Source organism: Lipotes vexillifer, unplaced genomic scaffold (genome assembly GCF_000442215.2).
Source record: "Lipotes vexillifer unplaced genomic scaffold, Lipotes_vexillifer_v1.1 scaffold297, whole genome shotgun sequence".
Classification (NCBI taxonomy): domain Eukaryota; kingdom Metazoa; phylum Chordata; class Mammalia; order Artiodactyla; family Lipotidae; genus Lipotes; species Lipotes vexillifer.
Window position 1 is genome coordinate 1296538 of NW_006772098.1, and position 21494 is coordinate 1318031.

Sequence of the window (21494 nt, forward strand, 5' to 3'; positions counted from 1 at the left end):
CAAATCTGAATAGTTGAGAGTTGAGGATGTTCATCTAAAATGTATCATGTATATTACTTGATACCCTCAGGGAGACTGGGGGCAGCACTTTATCATCAAACACATCACTAAATGAGCTGCCTAACACTGGTTCAGGTCAGGAGAAATTTTGCCTCTAAATTTGTTTTTCAAAAGCTTATTGCTTTCCAAATTTTAATTTTCCAAATTGCTGATTAGAGACTGTGGACTTGTAATGGCCTTCTGAATGGCGACATCTGAGAGAACAGTTCTTATTTTTCTTTTCACTGAACTGTAGTTTCTAAAACAAGCCTGTACTTCGGCCAAGTAACAAGATTACATAAGGAGGAACAGAGGTGCATGCTAAAATCCTTACCTTCTCGGGCTGAATTAAACATGGCTGAGGCTTAGCAAGAACCCAGGACAATTCACTCCCCTCAAAAAGCCAGCACAATTAAGCAGAGGCTGGGAATTCCCTGGCAGTCCAGTGGTTAAGACTCCGCCCTTCCAATGCAGGGGGCACAGGTTCGATCCCTGGTCGGGGAACTAAGATCCCACATACCGCATGGTGCGGCCACAAAAATACATTAAAAAAAAGAAGAGGAAGAATAGGCTGATTGGTGCCGACTGGGAGCCCCCAGGTAGGAGAGAGAAAAGCCAGCACGTGGTGCTGATTCAGCACGGAGGGGAGTGAAGACAGAAAACATCACCAATCTGAGGATACCAAATCACAAAATCCCATCAACCCACTGGTCAATTTAAAAACTAGTTAATATGCCCCCAGATAATAAAGAGCAGTCTCAATTTGCACCTCAAAACAAAGCAAGACAAAAACCCCAAAAGAAATATTAAACAGGAAAAAAAAAAAGACCCAGTGCCCAAACTCTTCAATAACGATGGTAAGTTAATGAGGCCAAGAGAGAACGGCACAAGTTTCCACTCATAATATTTCTCAAATAGCCAGTTCTAACAAAGGACATTCTGGGTTTTGTCTTTTGTTTTTCTATTAAGACTTTTAGAGCAGTTTTAGGTTCGTTGCACAACTGAGAAGAAGGCACAGAGGGTTCCCGCACACCTCCGGCCCCCAGGCATCCATGGCCTCCTCCATAATCAACATCCTCCACCAGAGGGGGACATGCATTCCAACCCATAAAACAACACGCACACATCATAATCACTCATGGTAAAAAGGTTTTCCCCAAAGGATGAGTCCTGTATTCTCCAGCAGTCTGCTGTTCCCTGGGCGGAGCTGTTCGTTCTGAGGTGAGGTATTATTTTAAATACATCTTCTCCAAAATAACTTGTGCTCTCTCTGTTGGATTTCTATATTTACCTCAGTTTGGAAATGAGTACCAGATGAGGTGTGTTATTTTTCAGAGGCTCCTAACACCCCAACAATGTTCTTACTTCCCCAACCCCATTTACAGAGGAAGAATCAGAAGCACGGAAGGATTAAGCAACTTCCCTCTGACTGGACACCTGGGTTTGAACCCCAGGCTCCAGAGCTCATGTTCATAGCTACCATTTTAGCTACATTCTCTTTCATTCAGATTCCTCTCAAGCATTGCTTTTATTATCACTGTGGTTTTCACAGATTGGAAAATTTGAAGCTCAAAGATGTAATGTACACAATCACTTAACAACACATGGGGTGAGCAGAGATGGGAACTCAGACTATGTGACTCCTAAGGCAGTGAGTGTTCCACTATGTTCCACCATCTAATCTAGTTTCTAAACTAGCTCTTTTCAAACATCATCTAGAAGGGAGTCATGTCCAGGAGGGTGGAAGCTGCTGCACCCATTTGATAAGCTACAGTTTCCTTCTTTCATTATTAACCAAGTAAATGACATAAAAGTGATAAAATTCTCAGTATTAATGGGCAGCAGAAAATAAGGCAATAGGATTAAAACATGAGTACAGCCCAGATTTTTTTCACTACCTCATATAATCCACCATCCTCACTTAAGAAAACAAATATTTTCCTGTTAAATTACTCTTCTCTCTGCCATCCTATTCAATTCTTATCTCCATTTTTGCTACGCTTCCACAAGTAAGTCTTTAGCAATTAATCAAGATAACCTCTCTTCTCATCCCTGATTGTGAATGTCTGCTTTATTAATATCAAATACATTTATGGGATATATGTATTATATTATTATCTGGAAAGATCAGCATTAAATAAGCATCTTCTGCTCAGTTGTATTAATTTCTTACACGCTTACCTGAAAAGGCAGAGTAGATTCTCCAGCCTTCGCAAAGAGATCGATTTTTGCTTGTCTCCACTGAGATTTGGAGACTCTGATTAGATCACCTTGCTTCTGCAAATCCCCATCCAGTGATGTTCTTGTAAAAACCGAGAGATGGGAATGCTGAGACAAACGATACCAAAACTGCACCTGGTGAAAAATGTGTTTGAATGGTATAAATATTCCATTTACCTGTGTCCAGTAGCTCTTCTATAGTTAAAAATATCCCAGACTACTTCTTAATTCCCCTCCAAACATGCAGACCCAGAAAATGCTAAGTACATCTTCTGCCAGCCTTTGTATTCCCTCCTTAAAAAAAAGGCTCAAGGTAGCTACATTAACTGATATTTGTAACACATGCCATAGAGATATCTAAAGAAATGGGACACTAGCACCCTGCTCAGACAAGTCTGAGGACATATATTTGTCCACACCGTCATGGAAGTTTTACACAACCTTCACTATTGCTTCTTATGAATCTGGGGAGATACACGTTCTATATCTGACTCAAAAATTACAAAACCATGTATTACTATTCATTCTCCTTGATGTCTCAATCCAAGAAAAAGTTATCTCAAAAACCTGATTTCTCAGGTAAGAGAAAACTGCTATGAATACTTTTCATTAATTCCTTCTCCATTGTGACGTTATCAAAAAACTTGGGAGATTATATAATACTGTTCATCAATAATTTAATCCAACTAGAAAATGTTCTTTTTGAGGCCAGGGAGCCCAGACTTGATCAGTTTGGTTCCTACTCACCACCAGTGATGACATAACCTAAACGACTGACAGGTTAACTAGGTAGTGGAGAAAACACAGAGGAGTATTTTAAGGTGCCGATAGCAGTAGCTTATAATGTGGAATTCAGCACTATCGTTTATTCAGCAAATACTTATTGAGCATTTACTAAATACTGGGCCCTGTGCAAGGTGAAAATTAATTGCCTCAGTGGTTGCATGACACAATACAAAATATGACAAAAAAAACCCCACTAAAGCAAGTTCAGACACACAGCAATTTTTTCTTCTTCTCATTATGCCATAGAGAGTTCTAATGCTGCAGATTTCAAAGAAAAACACAGTATCATTCAGAGATGAGGTCCCTGAGAAATGAAATCACTCTCTTTGGACTCAAAGTGACTCCTTTTCAGTTTCACTACATTTTAAATTTTTGGTTATTTTCCTTTGTCATTGGCTTTTATTTTTTTATGTGGACAGATGTTATTACATATATTATTTATTTATTATCCCATTTATTTCACTGTTGGTACCAATTTCAATGGAGATGAAAGTTGAAAAAAAATTTTTAATGCTCTTTTTAAAAATTGTTCAAAACATCAAGCATTCTCTGTTCCAATGTGGTACACATTTTTCTTTCAATGTCTACTGAATTGCCACCAACTGATCAAAGCATTCTTTCTGATTGTTCATTTCGTATTAGATTTTACTACCAAGCTCACCTACACTCAGGCCTTTAAGCAAGAAATGTAAAGTCAAACAGAAGTGTTTGATTAAATTCTATGGAAAGGGAGGATGTTTGTTCCTCAACCACAATTAAACTTTAGATCCCTGCTGTAGTTTCAGCATGTTCCAAGCTTGTATATATGCAAAATGGAGCTTTAAACCTAGTTGTACAAGAGCTGTGCAAGCCCCATCAGAATTTCAAGCTGTCATATTGTCACTCAGTACATTACCAGTGCGAAGTTATTTTAATAGTGCATTAAGAGTAAATACCAATGGGATCTATGTTCAATAAGATAAGAGCTTAGAACTTATATTTACTTTTTTAAAAACAGAAATGGCATTGTAGAGATTTAAGGAGAATTCTTTAGTTTGGTACAGACCAAGAAACTTTCCAGAGTCTTTTCAAATTTAATATTGGTAAGGGTAAAATCGCTGAACAAAATTTATAAATACAGCTGTGATTTTCGATAGGAACTTAGCCAACATCCGTGGCTCTCACTGTGATACACACTAGTAGTGGAACACTAAGTCTTAAACTCAGAATCACAAAGCACGTTGTGAATTCCTCTTAGAACATATCAAGGCATTTTGTGTTTAGTAGGTATTCAGTTAATAGGTATTGAAGAAAAAAAGGATGTTTGAGTGGGGCTACCAGCATTCTTGCTAAAGCAAATGTCTGTAAACCTTCAAAGAGAGACAGAAAGAGAGACCTGCTCTGTATTATAAAATGTGCAAGGAATTAAGTGTCCTTAAGGACCTCAGAGTTTTATGGGAGAGAGTGAAAAGGAACAATTAAGTATAATGCATATAATGACAAAGGTATGAACACAGTGTGGCTATTTACATGTAAATAAATTAAACAAAATGAAAAAGTCACTTTCTTGGTTACACTCATCACATTTTAAGTGCTCAATAGCTATTTGTAGCTAGTGACTTCCATAGTGGACATAGCAGAGGAAAATTTCCATCACAGAAAATTCTATTAAAAAGAGCTGTATGTTAAAATTATGCCAACCATTTAAAATTTATTTACTACTTTTCATTTTAAAGGAAATTATTGTCTTGATTCATGCCTGATTCATTAAAAAGCAGTTACATAAAATGTTAATATTAAAGGCTTGCTTTTATTTCTCCTCGGTTTTCACTAAGTTGTATATATATGCACAACTTGGGTTGTATGTATAGGGTGACTATGCAAGACCATGAATCATTTTATTCAAGAAAATTTCCTGTGGTTAAATAACTTCCAACAAAGCAGTTCCTTTAATTGCAAATTGGAAAGAAAAGAAATGAAGTTCAAATTACTTCACTGTTTTTAATTGTATTCTCTGATTTTATATTATTTGTATATTTTTAGAAATATTGAATCTGGGACATCCCTGGAGGTCTAGCATTTAAGACTCCATGCTTCCGGGCTTCCCTGGTGGCGCAGTGGTTGAGAGTCCGCCTGCTGATGCAGGGGACACGGGTTCGTGCCCCGGTCCGGTAAGATCCCACATGCCGCGGTGTGGCTGGGCCCGTGAGCCATGGCCGCTGAGCCTGACCATCCGGAGCCTGTGCTCCACAACGGTTGGGGAACTAAGATCCCACATGCCACTTGGTGCCACCAAAAGACACACACACACACACACACTGAATCATTCATTTTACTATAAAAAGAAAGGACACCATATCAGGTGACTTATACTACTAGTTACAGGGTGTAGGTGAATAACTAATCTTGCTGTTTGGTTTCTACAGTGCCTTGTGATATTCCCAGAGGAATGGCCAGGTCTACAAAAGAATGTAATTAGGAACAAGTAGTAATTACTAATTAGTAAATCTCTGACACTAAATTCTGCAAAGGACATTAACAGGACATTATTTAGAAGTTCGAAATAATGTCTTCTTTATTTCTCTTTTCTGTTTCATTTTATTTTGGTCTGTCTCCAGTTGGAACGCTTCAAATTTTCTGCTTTTTTCCTCAACTTTCCTATAGTCTTTGTTCCACTTGCTTCCCTATTAGGGAAGTTTTTGGTCAGATCTTCATGTCTTTTCTCAGTTATTCTCCAAATTCTCAGCTACCTCTGCCTTCTCTGCTTCATGTCGCCCCCTGTCTGGTATTTGCTACACCTGTCATATCTTCAAGATCTAGAATAATAAAAAGAGTAAAACACAAAAAAGTTTAAAAAAAAAAAAGGAAAAGAAACAAGATATCTGTAACTCCTCAAAACTCAAGTGGAATTAAGTCAGTGTAGGGGGGATCATTTATCTCTCTCACACACACACACACACACCCCTCATCATTACCATAGTGATTCTTATGACTCCTATTCATAATCATGTTTTTGCCTCTTTTTATCTGAACAAGCTTAAGTAAAAGTTTGCAATCTTCAAAAAAATATAACCTGTTTTTCTCATCTAAATAATTAATCTTCATGTGTTTTGACAATGTACAACTGCGGAGAATATCTGCTCAACCTTTTTCCCCAAGAAACCATTGCTTCCTCTAGAATCTATCTCGTGCTCTAATACTATCCTTGGAGTAAACAAAACAATCTGAGAACAGATCATGAGTGCACCACTCCAAGCCCCATTGTATATTACTTTTTTTTCTAAATTTCTCTCTGCTATGAGCTCATAACTCTACTTGGGGAACATTACAAGACATGGCCTTTTCAAACTCATTGAGAGAGTTGTTATAAGTGGGTTATCACTTATATATATGGTTTATACGTATATATGTGTATGTTATATATTATATTTATTTATGTTTAATTTATATATTGTTACATTATATATTATACTTACATGTAATATTATATATTATATGTATTTTATATTTTTATCACTCTCTGTAGCACTTCACACTGAACTGCTATCAGTATGCCTCACTAAATTCTATACTTTGTTATGGCAAACATGTTTACATTGTCCCTAGTATATTCCCAACATTGAGGGCTATGATGAGCACAGAGTAGGGAAGCAATAGGTGTGCACTGAATCAGAGAAAGAACATTTACACTGGTATGTGTGCAATCAGGGGAGAAGTCTCAGAAGAACTACTTTTGTTTTGTTTTTTACTTCCTTGAATATGAACCAAATGAGTTCTCACATGTCTCTCTCTGCATTGGCTGCTGGAAAACTTAGATTCAAAAATGTAGCCTGGGCCTCGTAAACTTTATTTTTGGAGCCAACCTATTTTTTGTTTCATCTGTCTTTTTCCTGGTATCTCTATTCACTTCTTTTTAATTGTACGAATTTTTTGATTAAAGAGGATTTGAATAGCAAAATGAGTTGGGGGATACAAAAAAAAAAAAGACAAACACACAAAATGGCATTGAAAGCGGAAGCTTCATGTTATCAGTCCTGCTATATTTAATTATGAAGTCCTGAAAGTGAGATATGTCTTTTATACAGTAACTCAAATATGAGAGTGAGAAAATATTAATATCCATATAAATCTCCTTCAGATTTTACATTTCCTAAATTATTAAAAACAGTAACAGGGCTTCCCTGGTGGTGCAGTGGTTAAGAATCTGCCTGCCAATGCAGGGGACATGGGTTCGTGCCCTGGATCCAGGAGGATCCCACATGCCACCGAGCAGCTAAGCCCATGAGCTGCTGAGCCTGCGCTCTAGAGCCCGTGAACCACAACTACTGAGCCCACGTGCCACAGCTACTGAAACTCGTGCGCCTAGAGCCCATGCTCCACAACAAGAGACGCCACCGCAATGAGAAGCCCAAGCATCGCAACGAAGAGTAGCCTCCACTTGCCGCAACTAGAGAAAGCCAGCTCACAGCAACGAAGACCCAACGCAGCCAAAAATTTAAAATAACAAAATAAAATAAATTAATTAAAAAAAGAAGAAGTTAAAAAAAAAGAACAGTATTTTGACAGCAATAAGAAATACTAGCTTCTGGCTTCCACATGTTCTGTTTGTCCTATCTCCTGGTTATTCCAAGGAAAAATGCCAAATTTCCACCAGTGACCAAAGGAGCTTTTGAAGCTTTTAAATAAAAGTCCACATCTTGAACAATGAGTACTTACAGGAACAATTCTGCATGTTGATGCCATGTGTTGGCTACACATAAAGTACAGAGTAATTTATGCAAAATGACCCTAAAAGGCTGCTGTTGAAAAAAAAGACTCAAAAGAAAGCTTCATATTCCTTTAAAGTCCTTTCAAACAAATATTCTTAACTCTGTTAGCCTGGTATGATTATGTAGAGAAAAAAATGTAATTTCATAAAATGAATGAAGGCTTTAAGCATATCAAAGTGCCCAACTTTGGTTATTTCACCGCCCCACTTTACCATAAATATAATAAAGAACATTCGCTATTCCATGAATACAGCTATTATCAATCAATATGTTCCAGTTAGGAAGATCGGCTGGATTTTCTGATTACTCAAGAAGATAAGAATTTGGTTTGTTAGCTTATTTTGTAACTTTCATGAAAGAAAGAATCCCACATTACCACAAACTTATAAAACAGTAATAGTATATTCTTAGAATACTCCTATGGGAGAGCACTTTGGCCATGTGTACCTCAGACTATAAATAATCTCTAACAATCTAATAGTAATTCTAAGCTGGAAAGTACTATAAAGTAATCCAAATATCCCTCCCTCTAACTCAAATATTACCAACATTCAAGCAGATGCAGATAAAAGGGAAAAAACAAATACCTCTTTGCCAGTCTATAATACTCTTACTTTTCCGCAAACCAAGGCAAACCTCTAAATCAGTATCCAAGGCCTTGGAAGGTTGAGGACTTGGTTCTGAGAGATAAACCACCAAGTGTCTAAACTGTCCACTGCTTTCACTGAGGCTCCACCCCAATAGCTCCCACAGGTAAGCTCCAAATTTAAGCCACAATAGAGAAAAATGTCCTCAAGTAGAAACAACCATAAATTGTGGGTCAATCCCTATGACCACAAATTAATGGCTACCCACATACAACAATGGGAAATGTAGATCATCTTTACAAAGAAGAAAACTGATTTCTCAGTGAGTCTCAGAATTTTTAATAAGCTCTTAGTGTTAGTGTTCACATTTCTGTAAAAGAGGCAGAATTAACAAATTCTATTCTTTTTTATCCAGTGTCGTTAACGAATTTAACAACGGCAATTGCATTGCTTTGGTATATGACCTTAAATTAAAGTTCAGTAAGCCTGTAAAGTACTTGTAAAGAGCAAGTAAATGCTTCAGGAGTTCTCAAAAGAAAAGAAAAGAAAAGAAAAACGTACATCTATCACGTAAGATTTAATTAAAATAAACCAAAGGTGGGAGACTCTACAGTCCATCTGGGTGAGGTGGAAGTGGAGTCCAGGCAGTTGTTTTAATCCAAATTCCCACAGAGAAATGGGCAGCAAAAACCAAAGGGGAAAAATAAAGAGGACAACTTATTAAGAGTTCTGGACACTCTCATTGAGAATTATATCAAGCTGAAAGTATAATTAAATTTATACTTTTATAAAGGTCTGATGATCTGTAATTTATCATCAGGAAAGCCTGTGTTAGTGCTGTAACCCTGCATTTCTAGGTGATGAATTTAGTGTGTGGCACTATTGATCCCTTCATTATTTTCTGATAACCAAGAAAAAAAAAGCTGAAACCCTAAAGGCTTAGGGACATGTCAGAACTCTCAAAAGGATGGAAAGCAAGGCAAGCTGAACAGAAGCATCTAATAGGCATTCATGTTATGGAAAGTAAAGGGATTATGTTTATTGAACACCTAATACCTGCCAAATACTTTTCCAGGTGCTTTACTTAATCACGTTTGAATTCTCACAACCATGTGAAGAAGGCAGGCTAACACTATGCTTCCAGTGTGGACACTGAGTCTCAAAGGAAGCATATCATTTGTGGCAGAACTGAGACTGGAACCAGTTGGAACTAGGTCCACCTGACTCCAAAGTCCCTCTTCTTTCTTCTCTGTTGTGCTATGGAAATGACCTGAGCATTTCATCCCTTGGTGTGTGTTTACCTGGCACCAGAAGGAGTAACTGAAAAAATAAAATTTTGGAAATGTAATTATTTTTTCTGCACATATTTATCTTTCTTTATTCATCCTTTCATTTTTCTTTCAGTAGAACTTGTTGAACTGCTTTTATTTTCCTCAACTAACACTGTTGGCCAAGATAACAAGCAGTTTGGGCAACCTGTATCCACAGCTTTAAATTATTGAAAGAACTACATGGAAAGAATGCAAAATGACAGAAATATTTTTGAATAGGCCCCCCAAAAGAAGGGTGTAAGTTATATACTGCAAATGTCTTTTGGAACGAAATGACATTTCATGTTGAAATAGCTCATATAAATCTCAGTTTATTGTGAAAATATTAGTAAAACACAGCCAGCATTTACTAGCTAGAGTAACCCAAGCTTAACAGTTTACAGCTACAGAATGGCCAATGGAAATTCCAATAATTGGGTACCTGACACGGGGTAGAGGCATTGAGTGATTTTGTAAGAACAGGACTTCCAAGCTTGGCCACTGCAGGTGATCGACGTGCCCCCAAATAAATAAACGATCCTGCAAAAACAAACGTAAAGCCATATGGATACAAATTCTACTACTGGACATTTAGTCGTTCTTTGCGCTAACGTGCACACGTTCAACTGTCAATCAGATAAAGAAAATTACATTTTTACTTCTTTAGCGTTAAGCTCTGTAGATAACCAAAAAGTGCTTTCATATGGATAACATTAAATCTAAAATAAAACCCAACTGATGAAAAACAAGCTCTTGATCTAAATCCTCTCAACAAATATGTTTATTGGCTTAACTCACATCACAGTTAGAAATCACATTAAATGAAGCTTCTAAGTTTACAATTAGATATTCAACATACCCTTACAAAATTCCCATGAGACATTTGCTTGTAAGTTTCTTCACGATATACTGAAGGATAGAGCCTATAGAATGAGTTTGGTTTCTCCTGGGGCTTACATGTTTGACACTGCTGTCTGTGCTAGTGGGGATGAAAGCTTAATTGAAGATCTAATCTAGTGTTAACAAAATAACTGCTTCTAGATTTTAACTACAGTGGATGTGCTCATGGTAAATGTATGGGGGGTGGGGGGGGATAACATCTCTTAACAGCTCAAAGGATCACACATTCTGAACGGCTGTCAGGGGTAGCTTCATTGAATATTGAAAATTTACAAGGAAGGTTATGCTAAACAATGTCAAGTCCTGATCCTGCCCTTTGATAATCATAGAGTGATGGGCAACTTGTAAAGCCAACTATTTTGATGAAAAAAACACATTCAGAAGGTGATTTTCTTAGACACCGATCAATGCTGACTGCACAGAATGAAAAGGATTTCAGAATTAAAACATATTACTTTACAGATACCACCACATGTTTAACCAAACAACCAAGGCCGCAAGTCAGCAGTATGGTCTCTGAGTGGGAAAAATAGAACCCAGTTTATATGGGTGTTAAATCTCAAAGCCAGTTGGGAAGGATAAAGATCACTGTTCCCAAAATCCAAACTAAGAGTAACAGAAACAGTATATATGAGCTCATTAAATTCTCTATCTCCCCTATAAAAGAGTCGAGTAGGAGAAGATGATTTTGAAAAATTAATCCAGCTTAAAAATCCTTTACTTGAGATTCAAGTAAAACTCAACTGAATATTGTCAAAACATAAATTAAAATTCTAAAAATTAACATACATTCAAAGATCTTACTCCCCTGGTCATTTAAAACAATATGGATGATTTCGAACAAGAAGTTAATGAAGGATGAAACATATAAACACTAAACCTCCAAAATCTAAAAGAAGCAAACGGTTTGAACAAATTGATTATGCCACAAAAGTAACTGGAAAAGTGACAGGAAAAAAATCTAACAGAACATATGGCCCTGCAGCTGAATTTTATTTAATTTTATTTAATTTTTAAAGAATAAATACTTGCACATGACTTGCATATATCTCAGGTCTTAGAAAAATATGGAGAGCTCCCTGACTCATTTTATGATGCCAGATATCTCTAATGTTAAGAATGATGAAAACAGAATAAAAATAAAGCAATAACACTTGTGATCATACATACAAAATTCAAATTAAAATGTTTCAATTGAACCTGAAATTCTTATCAAAAAATAATGTATCCTGACAAGTGAGCTTTCCAAGAATAGAGGTTTGATTAAACAGACCTATCAACAGTCAATTAGATCAACAAATTAAAGAGTAAAATCATAGATTCATATCAACAAATATTGAAAAGACTATGAAAAACAGTCAGCCATTCCAAATAACCTCAATAAAATATTTTTAAAAAACACTTAATAAAGATTAATGACCAACCTCAAAATAAATAACATTTTCAATGGTAAACAACAAAACTATTTTAATTAAAATGAGAAACTACCTAGAGAATTGTGTCACCATTAGTAATTAGAGGAAATATGAGATAATATTAATTATCTTGGACTAGGATTATCGTATAAATCTAGTAAATGTGGAAGTCAAGAGAATAAAATTTCTAGTAAACACAATAGAAAAATAGAGAGTTCCACATGTATTGCCAATAACATAATTGTAAAAATAGAAACCCCAACAAATTCTATCTTTTAAAAAACACAAGTATTAAAAAGAGAATTTAGTAAGGTAAATAGAAACAGAGAAATAATTTTAAGTCATTTTTATTTATTTTAGCAGTAAGACACGGGATTTAGAATGGTAAGAAATATTCTACTTACAGTTAACAACAATAATACAAAATATGTAGGAATAAATTTAACAAGAATGGGACAGGACTTATATGAAGAACATTATAAAACTCCATGGAAAACTATAAGCCTTCTGATTAAATGAAAAGAGATAACATGTTATTAGATGGAAAGATGATATTATGAAAATATTATGTTAGTAAAAACTGATGTGGAAGCTAAAAGCAATCCTGAGAGAATTTTAACCAAATATTTGAAAAACAAATAATATTGACTTAAAGTTTATATATGCAGGTTAGGCCTAAAGATACTGAACTCTGACCCCAGACCCATGTACTTCTAGGAATACATCTCTGGATTTATTTTCTTGCAAGCCTGCTCCACAGAATACACTGACTTAAGAGACCTGTGGAATTACAATATGCCAAAGAAAGTGTTCCTGTTAATCTGAACTGTTCATTGTAAAACTCTTGTACACCCATATACCCCAGAAGGGATAGCTAACCAGCACAGTATAAAAATAAAGAATGGAGGGGTGATTTTTGGCTGTGTTGGGTCTTCGTTGCTGTGCGCAGGCTTTCTTTAGTTGTGGCGGGCAGGGGCTGCTCTTCGTTGTAGTGTGCGGCCTTCTTGTTGCAATGGTTTCTCTTGTAGCGGAGCATGGGCTCTGGGTGCACAGGCTTCCGTAGTTGTCACACAGGCTCTAGAGCAGAGGCTCAGTGGTCGTGGCTTGGTTGCTCTGCTGAATGTGGGATCTTCCTGGACCAGGAATTGAACCCATGTCCCCTGCACTGGCAGGTGGATTCTTGTCCACTGCACTACCAGGTGTATAGTGAGGAGGAACCAAGATGGTGGAGTAGAAGGACATGATCTCACTCCTTCTTGTGAGAACACCTGAATCACAAATAGCTGCTAGACAACCATCGACAGGAAGACACTGGAACTCTCCAAAAAATATACTCCACATCCAAAGACAAAGGAGAAACTGCAATGAGATGGTAGGAGGGGTGCAATCACAGTAAAATCAAATCCCATAACTGCTGGGTGGGTGACTCAGAGACTGGAGAACACTTATACCACAGAAGTCTACCCACTGGAGTGAAGATTCTGAGCCCCACATCAGGTTTCCCAACCTGGGGGTCCAGCAACGGGAGGAGGAATTCCTAGAGAATCAGACTTTGAAGCCTAGTGGGATTTGACTGCAGGACTTTGACAGGACTGGGGAAAACAGAGACTCCACTCTTGGAGGGCACACACAAAATAGTGTGCACATCGGGACCCAGGGGAAGGAGCAGTGACGGCATAGGAGACTGAACCAGACCTACCTGCTAGTGTTGGAGGGTCTCCTGCAGAGGCGGGGGGAGGGTGGCTGTGGCTCACCATGGGGACAAGGACACCGGCAGCAGAAGTTCTGGGAGGTACTCCTTGGCGAGAACCCTCCCAGAGTCTCTCATTAGCCCCATCAAAGAGCCCAGGTAGGCTCCAGTGTTGGGGTGCCTCAGGCCAAACAACCAACAGGGAGGGAACCCAGCCCCACCCATCAGCAGTCAAGCGGATTAAAGTTTTACTGAGCTCTGCCCATCAGAGCAACAGTCAGCTCTACCCACCACCAGTCCCTCCCAACAGGAAACTTACACAAGCCACTTAGATAGCTTCATCCACCAGAGGGCAGACAGCAGAAGCAAGAACTACAATCCTGCAGCCTGCGGAACAAAAACATTCACAGAAAGAGAGACAAGATGAAAAGGCAGAGGGCTATATGCCAGATGAAGGAACAAGATAAAACCCCAGAAAAATAACTAAATGAAGTGGAGATAGGCAACCTTCCAGAAAAAGAATTCAGAATAATGATAGTGAAGATGATCCAAGACCTCAGAAAAACAATGGAGGCAAAGATCGAGAAGATGCAAGAAATGTTTAACAAAGACCTAGAAGAATTAAAGAACAAACAAACAGAGATGAACAATACAATAACTGAAATGAAAACTAAACTAGAAGGAATGAATAGCAGAATAACTGAGGCAGAAGAACGGATAAGTGACCTGGAAGACAGAATGGTGGAATTCACTGCTGTGGAACAGACTAAAGAAAAAAGAATGAAAAGAAACGAAGACAGCCTAAGAGACCTCTGGGACAACACGAAACGCAACAACATTTGCATTACAGGGGTCCCAGAAGGAGAAGAAACAGAGAAAGGACAAGAGAAAATATTTGAAGAGATTATAGTCGAAAACTTCCCTAACACAGAAAAGGAAATAGCCACCTAAGTCCAGGAAGCGCAGCGAGTCCCATACAGGATAAACCCAAGGAGAAACATTCTGAGACACATAGTAATCAAACTGGCAAAAATTAAAGACAAAGACAAATTATTGAAAGCAGCAAGGGAAAAACGACACATAACATACAAGGGAACTCCCATAAGGTTAACAGCTGATTTCTCAGCAGAAACGCTACAAGCCAGAAGGGAGTGGCGTGATTTACTTAAAGTGATGAAAGGGAAGAATCTAAAACCAAGATTACTCTACCTGGCAAGGATCTCATTCAGATTCGATGGAGAAATCAAAAGTTTTACAGACAAGCAAAAGCTAAGAGAATTCAGCACCACCAAACCAGATCTACAACAAATGCTAAAGGAACTTCTCTAAGTGGGAAACACAAGAGAAGAAAAGGACCTACAAAAACAAACGCCCCAAAATTAAGAAAATGGTAATAGGAAGGGGCTTCCCTGGTGGCGCAGTGGTTGAGAATCTGCCTGCCAATGCAGACGACACGGGTTCGAGCCCTGGTCTGGGAAGATCCCACATGCCATGGAGCAACTAGGCCCGTGAGCCACAATTACTGAGCCTGCGCGTCTGGAGCCTGTGCTCCGCAACAACAGAGGCCGCGATAGTGAGAGGCCTGCGCACCGCGATGAAGAGTGACCCCCACTTGCCACAACTAGAGAAAGCCCATGCACAGAGATGAAGACCCAACACAGCCATAAATAAATAAATAAATAAATACATTAAAAAAAAAAAAAGAAAATGGTAATAGGAACATATATATCAATAATTACCTTAAATGTGAATGGATTAAATGCTCCAACCAAAAGACACAGGCTTGCTGAATGGATACAAAAACAAGACCCATATATATGCTGTCTACAAGAGACCCACTTCAGACCTAGGGACACATACAGACTGAAAGCGAGGGGATGGAAAAAGATATTCCATGCAAATGGAAATCAAAAGAAAGCTGGAGTAGCAATACTCATATCAGATAAAATAGACTTGAAAATAAAGAATGTTACAAGAGACAAGGAAGGACACTACATAATGATCAAGGGATCAATCCAAGAAAAAGATGTAACAATTATAAATATATATGCACCCAACATAGGAGCACCTCAATACATAAGGCAACTGCTAAGATCTATAAAAGAGGTAATAGACAGTAACACAATAATAGTGGGGGACTTTAACACCTCACTTACACCAAGGGACAGATCATCCAAAATGAAAATAAATAAGGAAACAGAAGCTTTAAATTACACAATAGACCAGATACACTTAATTGATATTTATAGGACATTCCATCCAAAAACAGCTTTCTTTTCAAGGGCACACAGAACATTCTCCAGGATAGATCACATCTTGGGTGACAAATCAAGCCTCAGTAAATTGAAGAAAATTGAAATCATATCAAGCGTCTTTTCTGACCACAACACTATGAGATCAGAAATGAATTACAGGGAAAAAAACGTAAAAAAAACACAAACACATGGAAGCTACACAATACATTACTAAATAACCAAGAGAACACTGAAGAAATCGAGGAGGAAATCAAAAAACACCTAGAGACAAATGACAGTGAAAACACAATGATCCAAAACCTATGGGATGCAGCAAAAGCAGTTCTAAGAGAGAAGTTTACAGCTATACAAGCCTACATCAAGAAACAAGAAAAATCTCAAATAAACAATCTAACCTTACACCTAAAGGAACTGGAGAAAGAAAAACAAACAAAACCCAAAGTTAGCAGAAGGAAAGAAATCATCAAGATCAGAGCAGAAATAAATGAAATAGAAACAAAGAAAATAATAGCAGAGATCAATAAAACTAAAAGCTGGTTCTTTGAGAAGATAAACAAAATTGATAAACCATTGGCCAGACTCATCAAGAAAAAGAGGGAGAGGACTCAAATCAATAAAATTAGAAATGAAAAAGGGGAAGTTACAACAGACACCACAGAAATACAAAGCATCCTAAGAGACTACTACAAGCAACTCTATGCCAATAAAATGGACAACCTGGAAGAAATGGACAAATTCATAGAAAGGTATAACCTTCCAAGACTGAACAAGGAAGAACCAGAAAATATGAACAGACAAATCACAAGAAAGGAAATTGAAACTGCGATGAAAAATCTTGAAACAAAGTCCAGGAACAGATGGCTTCACAGGTGAATTCTATTTAGAGAAGAGCTAACATCCATCCTTCTCAAACTCTTCCAAAAAATTGCAGAGGAAGGAACACTCCCAAACTCATTCTATGAGGCCACCATTACCCTGATACCAAAACCAGACAAAGATACTACAAAAAAAGAAAATTACAGACCAATATCACTGATGAATATAGATGTTAAAATCCTCAACAAAATACTAGCAAACAGAATCCAACAACACATTAAAAGGATCATACATCATGATGAAGTGGGACTTATCCCAGGGATGCAAGGATTCTTCAATATATGCATATCAATCAATGTGATACATCATATTAACAAATTGAAGAACAAAAACCATATGATCATCTCAATAGATGCAGCAAAAGCCTTTGACAAAATTCAACACCCATTTATGATAAAAACTCTCCAGAAAGTGGGCATAGAGGGAAACTACCTCAACATAATAAAGGCCATATACGACAAACCCACAGCAAACATCATTCTCAGTGGTGAAAAACTGAAAGCATTTCCTTTAAGATCAGGAACAAGACAAGGAAGTTCACTCTCACCACTATTATTCAACATAGTTTTGGAAGTCCTAGCCATGGCAATCAGAGAAGAAAAAGAAATAAAAGGAATACAAATTGGAAAGGAAGAAGTAAAACCTTCACTGTTTGCAGATGACATGATACCATACATAGAGAATCCTAAAAATGCCACCAGAAAACTACTAGAGCTAATCAATGTATCTGGTAAAGTTGCAGGATACAAATTTAATGCACAGAAATCTCTTGCATTCCTATACACTAATGATGAAAAATCTGAAAGAGAAATTAAGGAAACACTCCCATTTACCACTGCAGAAAAAACAATAAAATACCTAGGAATACACCTACCTAGGGAGACAAAAGACCTGTATGCAGAAAACTATAAGACACTGATGAAAGAAATTAAAGATGATACCAACAGATGGAGAGATATACCATGTTCTTGGATTGGAAGAATCAATATTGTGAAAATGACTATACTACCTAAATCAATTTACAGATTCAACGCAATCCCTATCAAATTACCAATGGCATTTTTTACAGAACTAGAGCAAATCATCTCAAAATTTGTATGGAGACACAAAAGACCCCGAATAGCCAAAGCAGTCTTGAGGGAAAAAAACGGAGTGGGAGGAATCAGACTCCCTGACTTCAGACTATACTACAAAGCTACAGTAATCAAGACAATATGGTACTTGCACAAAAAGAGAAACACAGATCAACGGAATAAGATAGAAAGCCCAGAGATAAACCCATGCATCTACGGTCAACTAATCTATGACAAAGGAGGCAAGGATATACAATGGAGAAAAAACAGTCTCTTCAATAAGTGGTGCTGGGATAACTGGTCAGCTACATGTTAAAAAATGAAATTAGAACACTCCCTAACACCATAACACAAAAATAAACTCAAAATGGATTCGAGACCTAAGTGTGAGACCGGACACTATAAAACTCTTAGAGGAAAACATAGGAAGAACACTCTTTGACATAAATCACAACAAGATCGTTTTTGATCCACCTCCTAGAGTAACAGAAATAAAAACAAAAATAAACAAATGGGACCTAATGAAACTTCAAAGCTTTTGCACAGCAAAGGAAACCATAAACAAGATGAAAAGACAATCCTCAGAATGGGAGAAAATATTTGCAAACGAATCAACGGACAAAGGATTAATCTCCAAAATATATAAACAGCTCATGCAGCTCAATATTAAAGAAAGAAACAACCCAATCCAAAAATGGGCAGAAGACCTAAACAGACATTTCTCCAAAGAAGACATACAGATAGCCAAGAAGCACATGAAAAGCTGCTCGACATCACTAATTATTAGAGAAATGCAAATCAATACTACAATGAGGTATCACCTCATACCAGTTAGAATGGGCATCATCACAAAATCTACAAAAAACAAATGCTGGAGAAGGTGTGGAGAAAAGGGAACCCTCTTGCACTGTTGGTGGGAATGTAAATTGATACAGCAATTATGGAGAACAGTATGGAGGTTCCTTAAAAAACTAAAAATAGAATTACCATATGATCCAGCATCCCACTACTGGGCATATACCCACAGAAAACCATAATTCAAAAAGACGCATGCACCCCGATGTTCATTGCAGCACTATTTACAATAGCCAGGTCACGGAAGCAACCTAAATGCCCATCGACAGACGAATGGATAAAGAGGTTGTGGTACATATATACAATGGAATATTACTCAGCCATAAAAAGGAACGAAATTGGGTCATTTGTTGAGATGTGGATGGATCTAGAGACTGTCATACAGAGTGAAGTAAGTCAGAAAGAGAAAAACAAATATTGTATATTAGTGCATGTATGTGGAACCTAGAAAAATGGTACAGATGAACCAGTTGGCAGGGCAGAATTTGAGACACAGATGTAGAGAACAAACGTATGGACACCAAGGGGGGAAAGCCACGGTGGGTGGAGATGGTGGTGTGATGAATTGGCCAATTGGGATTGACATGTATACACTGATGTGTATAAAATTGATGACTAATAAGAACCTGCTGTATAAAAAAATAAATTAAATAAAGTTCAAAAGTAAAAAAAAAATGTAGGGGTCAGTTTCCCCACGTTAAGCTTTCCAGGCCAGCCTCAACCTCACCTTTTGCAAAGGACGTACCCCCTTAATACAATTGACCGGAAGGGAGTCCTTACATGCTGTGAGAACATTTATAATGAGTTTATAATGAATTTAGGTAAAAAATCACAAATATTACCATTAAGAAGGAAGAAAGAAATCATAAATAAAACCAATGAAAGGAGGTTTGGATCAGGAATGCAAGAATGGTTTAATATTTGAAAAATCATTCATTTTATTAGAAACAAAAAGGATAATATCACGATATGATTATCACAACATATGCTGAAAAAAGCACGTGAAAAATTTTAACATGCTTACATATATGTGTGTGTGTATATATATATATATATATATATATATATATATATATAAACTTAACACACTATCAATAGAAGGAAACATCTTTTTTTTCTTTTAACATCTTTATTGGAGTATAATTGCTTTACAATGGTGTGTTAGTTTCTGCTGTATAACAAAGTGAATCAGCTATACATATACATATATGCCCATATCTCCTTCCTCTTGTGTCTCCCTCCCAGCCTCCCTATCCCACCCCTCTAGGTGGACACAAAGCACTGAGCTGATCTCCTTGTGCTATGCTTGGAAACATCTTTATCTGAAACAAAACAACCTTTTAGGAACTATAGCATTCAAGGCTGAATTACTGACAGCTTTTCCCCTAAATAGGCACAAGACAAGTACAGCAGCTATCACAAGCTCTATTTAACATTTTTCCAGAAGCCCTATCTAGGGCGATAAAACCAAAAAGAAAACAGAAGCCTTAAGATTTAGAAAGAAGGAAGTAAAATTGTCATTATTTGAAGACAAAGTAATTATGAACCCAGAAAATGTGAAACATTTATAAATTCTTAACTATAATAAAAAAATTAACAAGGCCATTGAATACAAGGTCAGTATTTAAAAATATAATTGTACTTATATACACAGCAACCAAAAAAATTAAGTTTTTAAAATGTGACACAGTAGCTGCAAAAATATTAAAAACCTAAGAAAATATTAGCAAAATATTTTTTAAATCTATGCACTGAAAGCTTCAAATATTTAGCAAAATTAAAGATCTAAATAAATTGAAAAATTAGAAACATTTGAAAAATCATTTTTCAGTGAAAGACAAATCAAGGTTACACACAAAAAATCATTTTATACCCGTAAGTTTTTTTAAAACTTAAGAGCATATAATGTCTATTGATGGTAGGCAAATAGCAAAAAGCACTCCTTTTTGCTGCTGGAATTTTAAGTATTAAAATTTGATGAGAAAGTACATATCTTTTGGTAAAAATATAGGAGTCTCACTTTTAGTCCTTTACTGCATAGAATAAAAGCTCCCCATATAAGAAAATGCATACAAGTACAGATTTTGCAGCATTGTCATAATATTGTCACTCAATAAGCGTATGGCTAGATATATTATGGCATATCCAGACCAAAGAAATGAAGCAAAAAAACAAAAAGAATTAGGCTTTATCTGTTTCCAGGCAAGGTTGAGTATCAGGGACCAGATTTAGCCTTCTGTCTAACAGTAGCAAAGAAATCAAAACAATATATACTAAATAATAGTTTTCAAATGTAGGGCAATGGGAATGTAGAACCACAGGATAATGATCTCTGAGAGGGGAAACAAATGAACTAAGCCATACAATTTCCCCAGCTTACTGCCTAAACCGCGTTTCCAGCTGCCATTCAGGGAGGGGAAGCCAGGAGGAGTGTGGTGGTCTCCTCAAGTTGAAAAGATGGCACCTCGGGGAGACTCAAGTGGCTACAGTTCATAAAGCAGAGTTCCAGGAGGGGAGAGCTGCAAAGAGAGAGAGCTCCAGAGATCTCCAGAGAGCTCCCCCCAAATTTCCACCTGAGTACTGACCAGGGCTTGGACATAAGGAAACTACCTGAGGCTGGAGGAAAACCTTCTAAAAGGGGCAGTTGAAACATTGCCTCAAGGTCACAAAGGGCCAGAAATAGTAGAGTCTTTTCACTAACCGGAGTGGAAACGCTAATTATACATAGGAATTGGAAAGA

At 37.2% G+C, this 21494-nt stretch overlaps 1 protein-coding gene across 1 annotated transcript in view; it reads right to left on the reverse strand.

Moving 5' to 3' along the window:
* The window catches only part of MALRD1 (MAM and LDL receptor class A domain containing 1), a 608458-nt gene that overhangs the window by 510373 nt on the left and 76591 nt on the right, over positions 1-21494 (reverse strand). The window contains exons 12-13 of the mRNA XM_007447298.1: positions 10133-10230; positions 2221-2394 (exon numbers count right to left, since the gene is read on the reverse strand). Of these exons, the coding sequence (XP_007447360.1) occupies positions 2221-2394; positions 10133-10230 (272 nt within the window). The remainder of the gene's footprint in view (positions 1-2220; positions 2395-10132; positions 10231-21494) is intronic.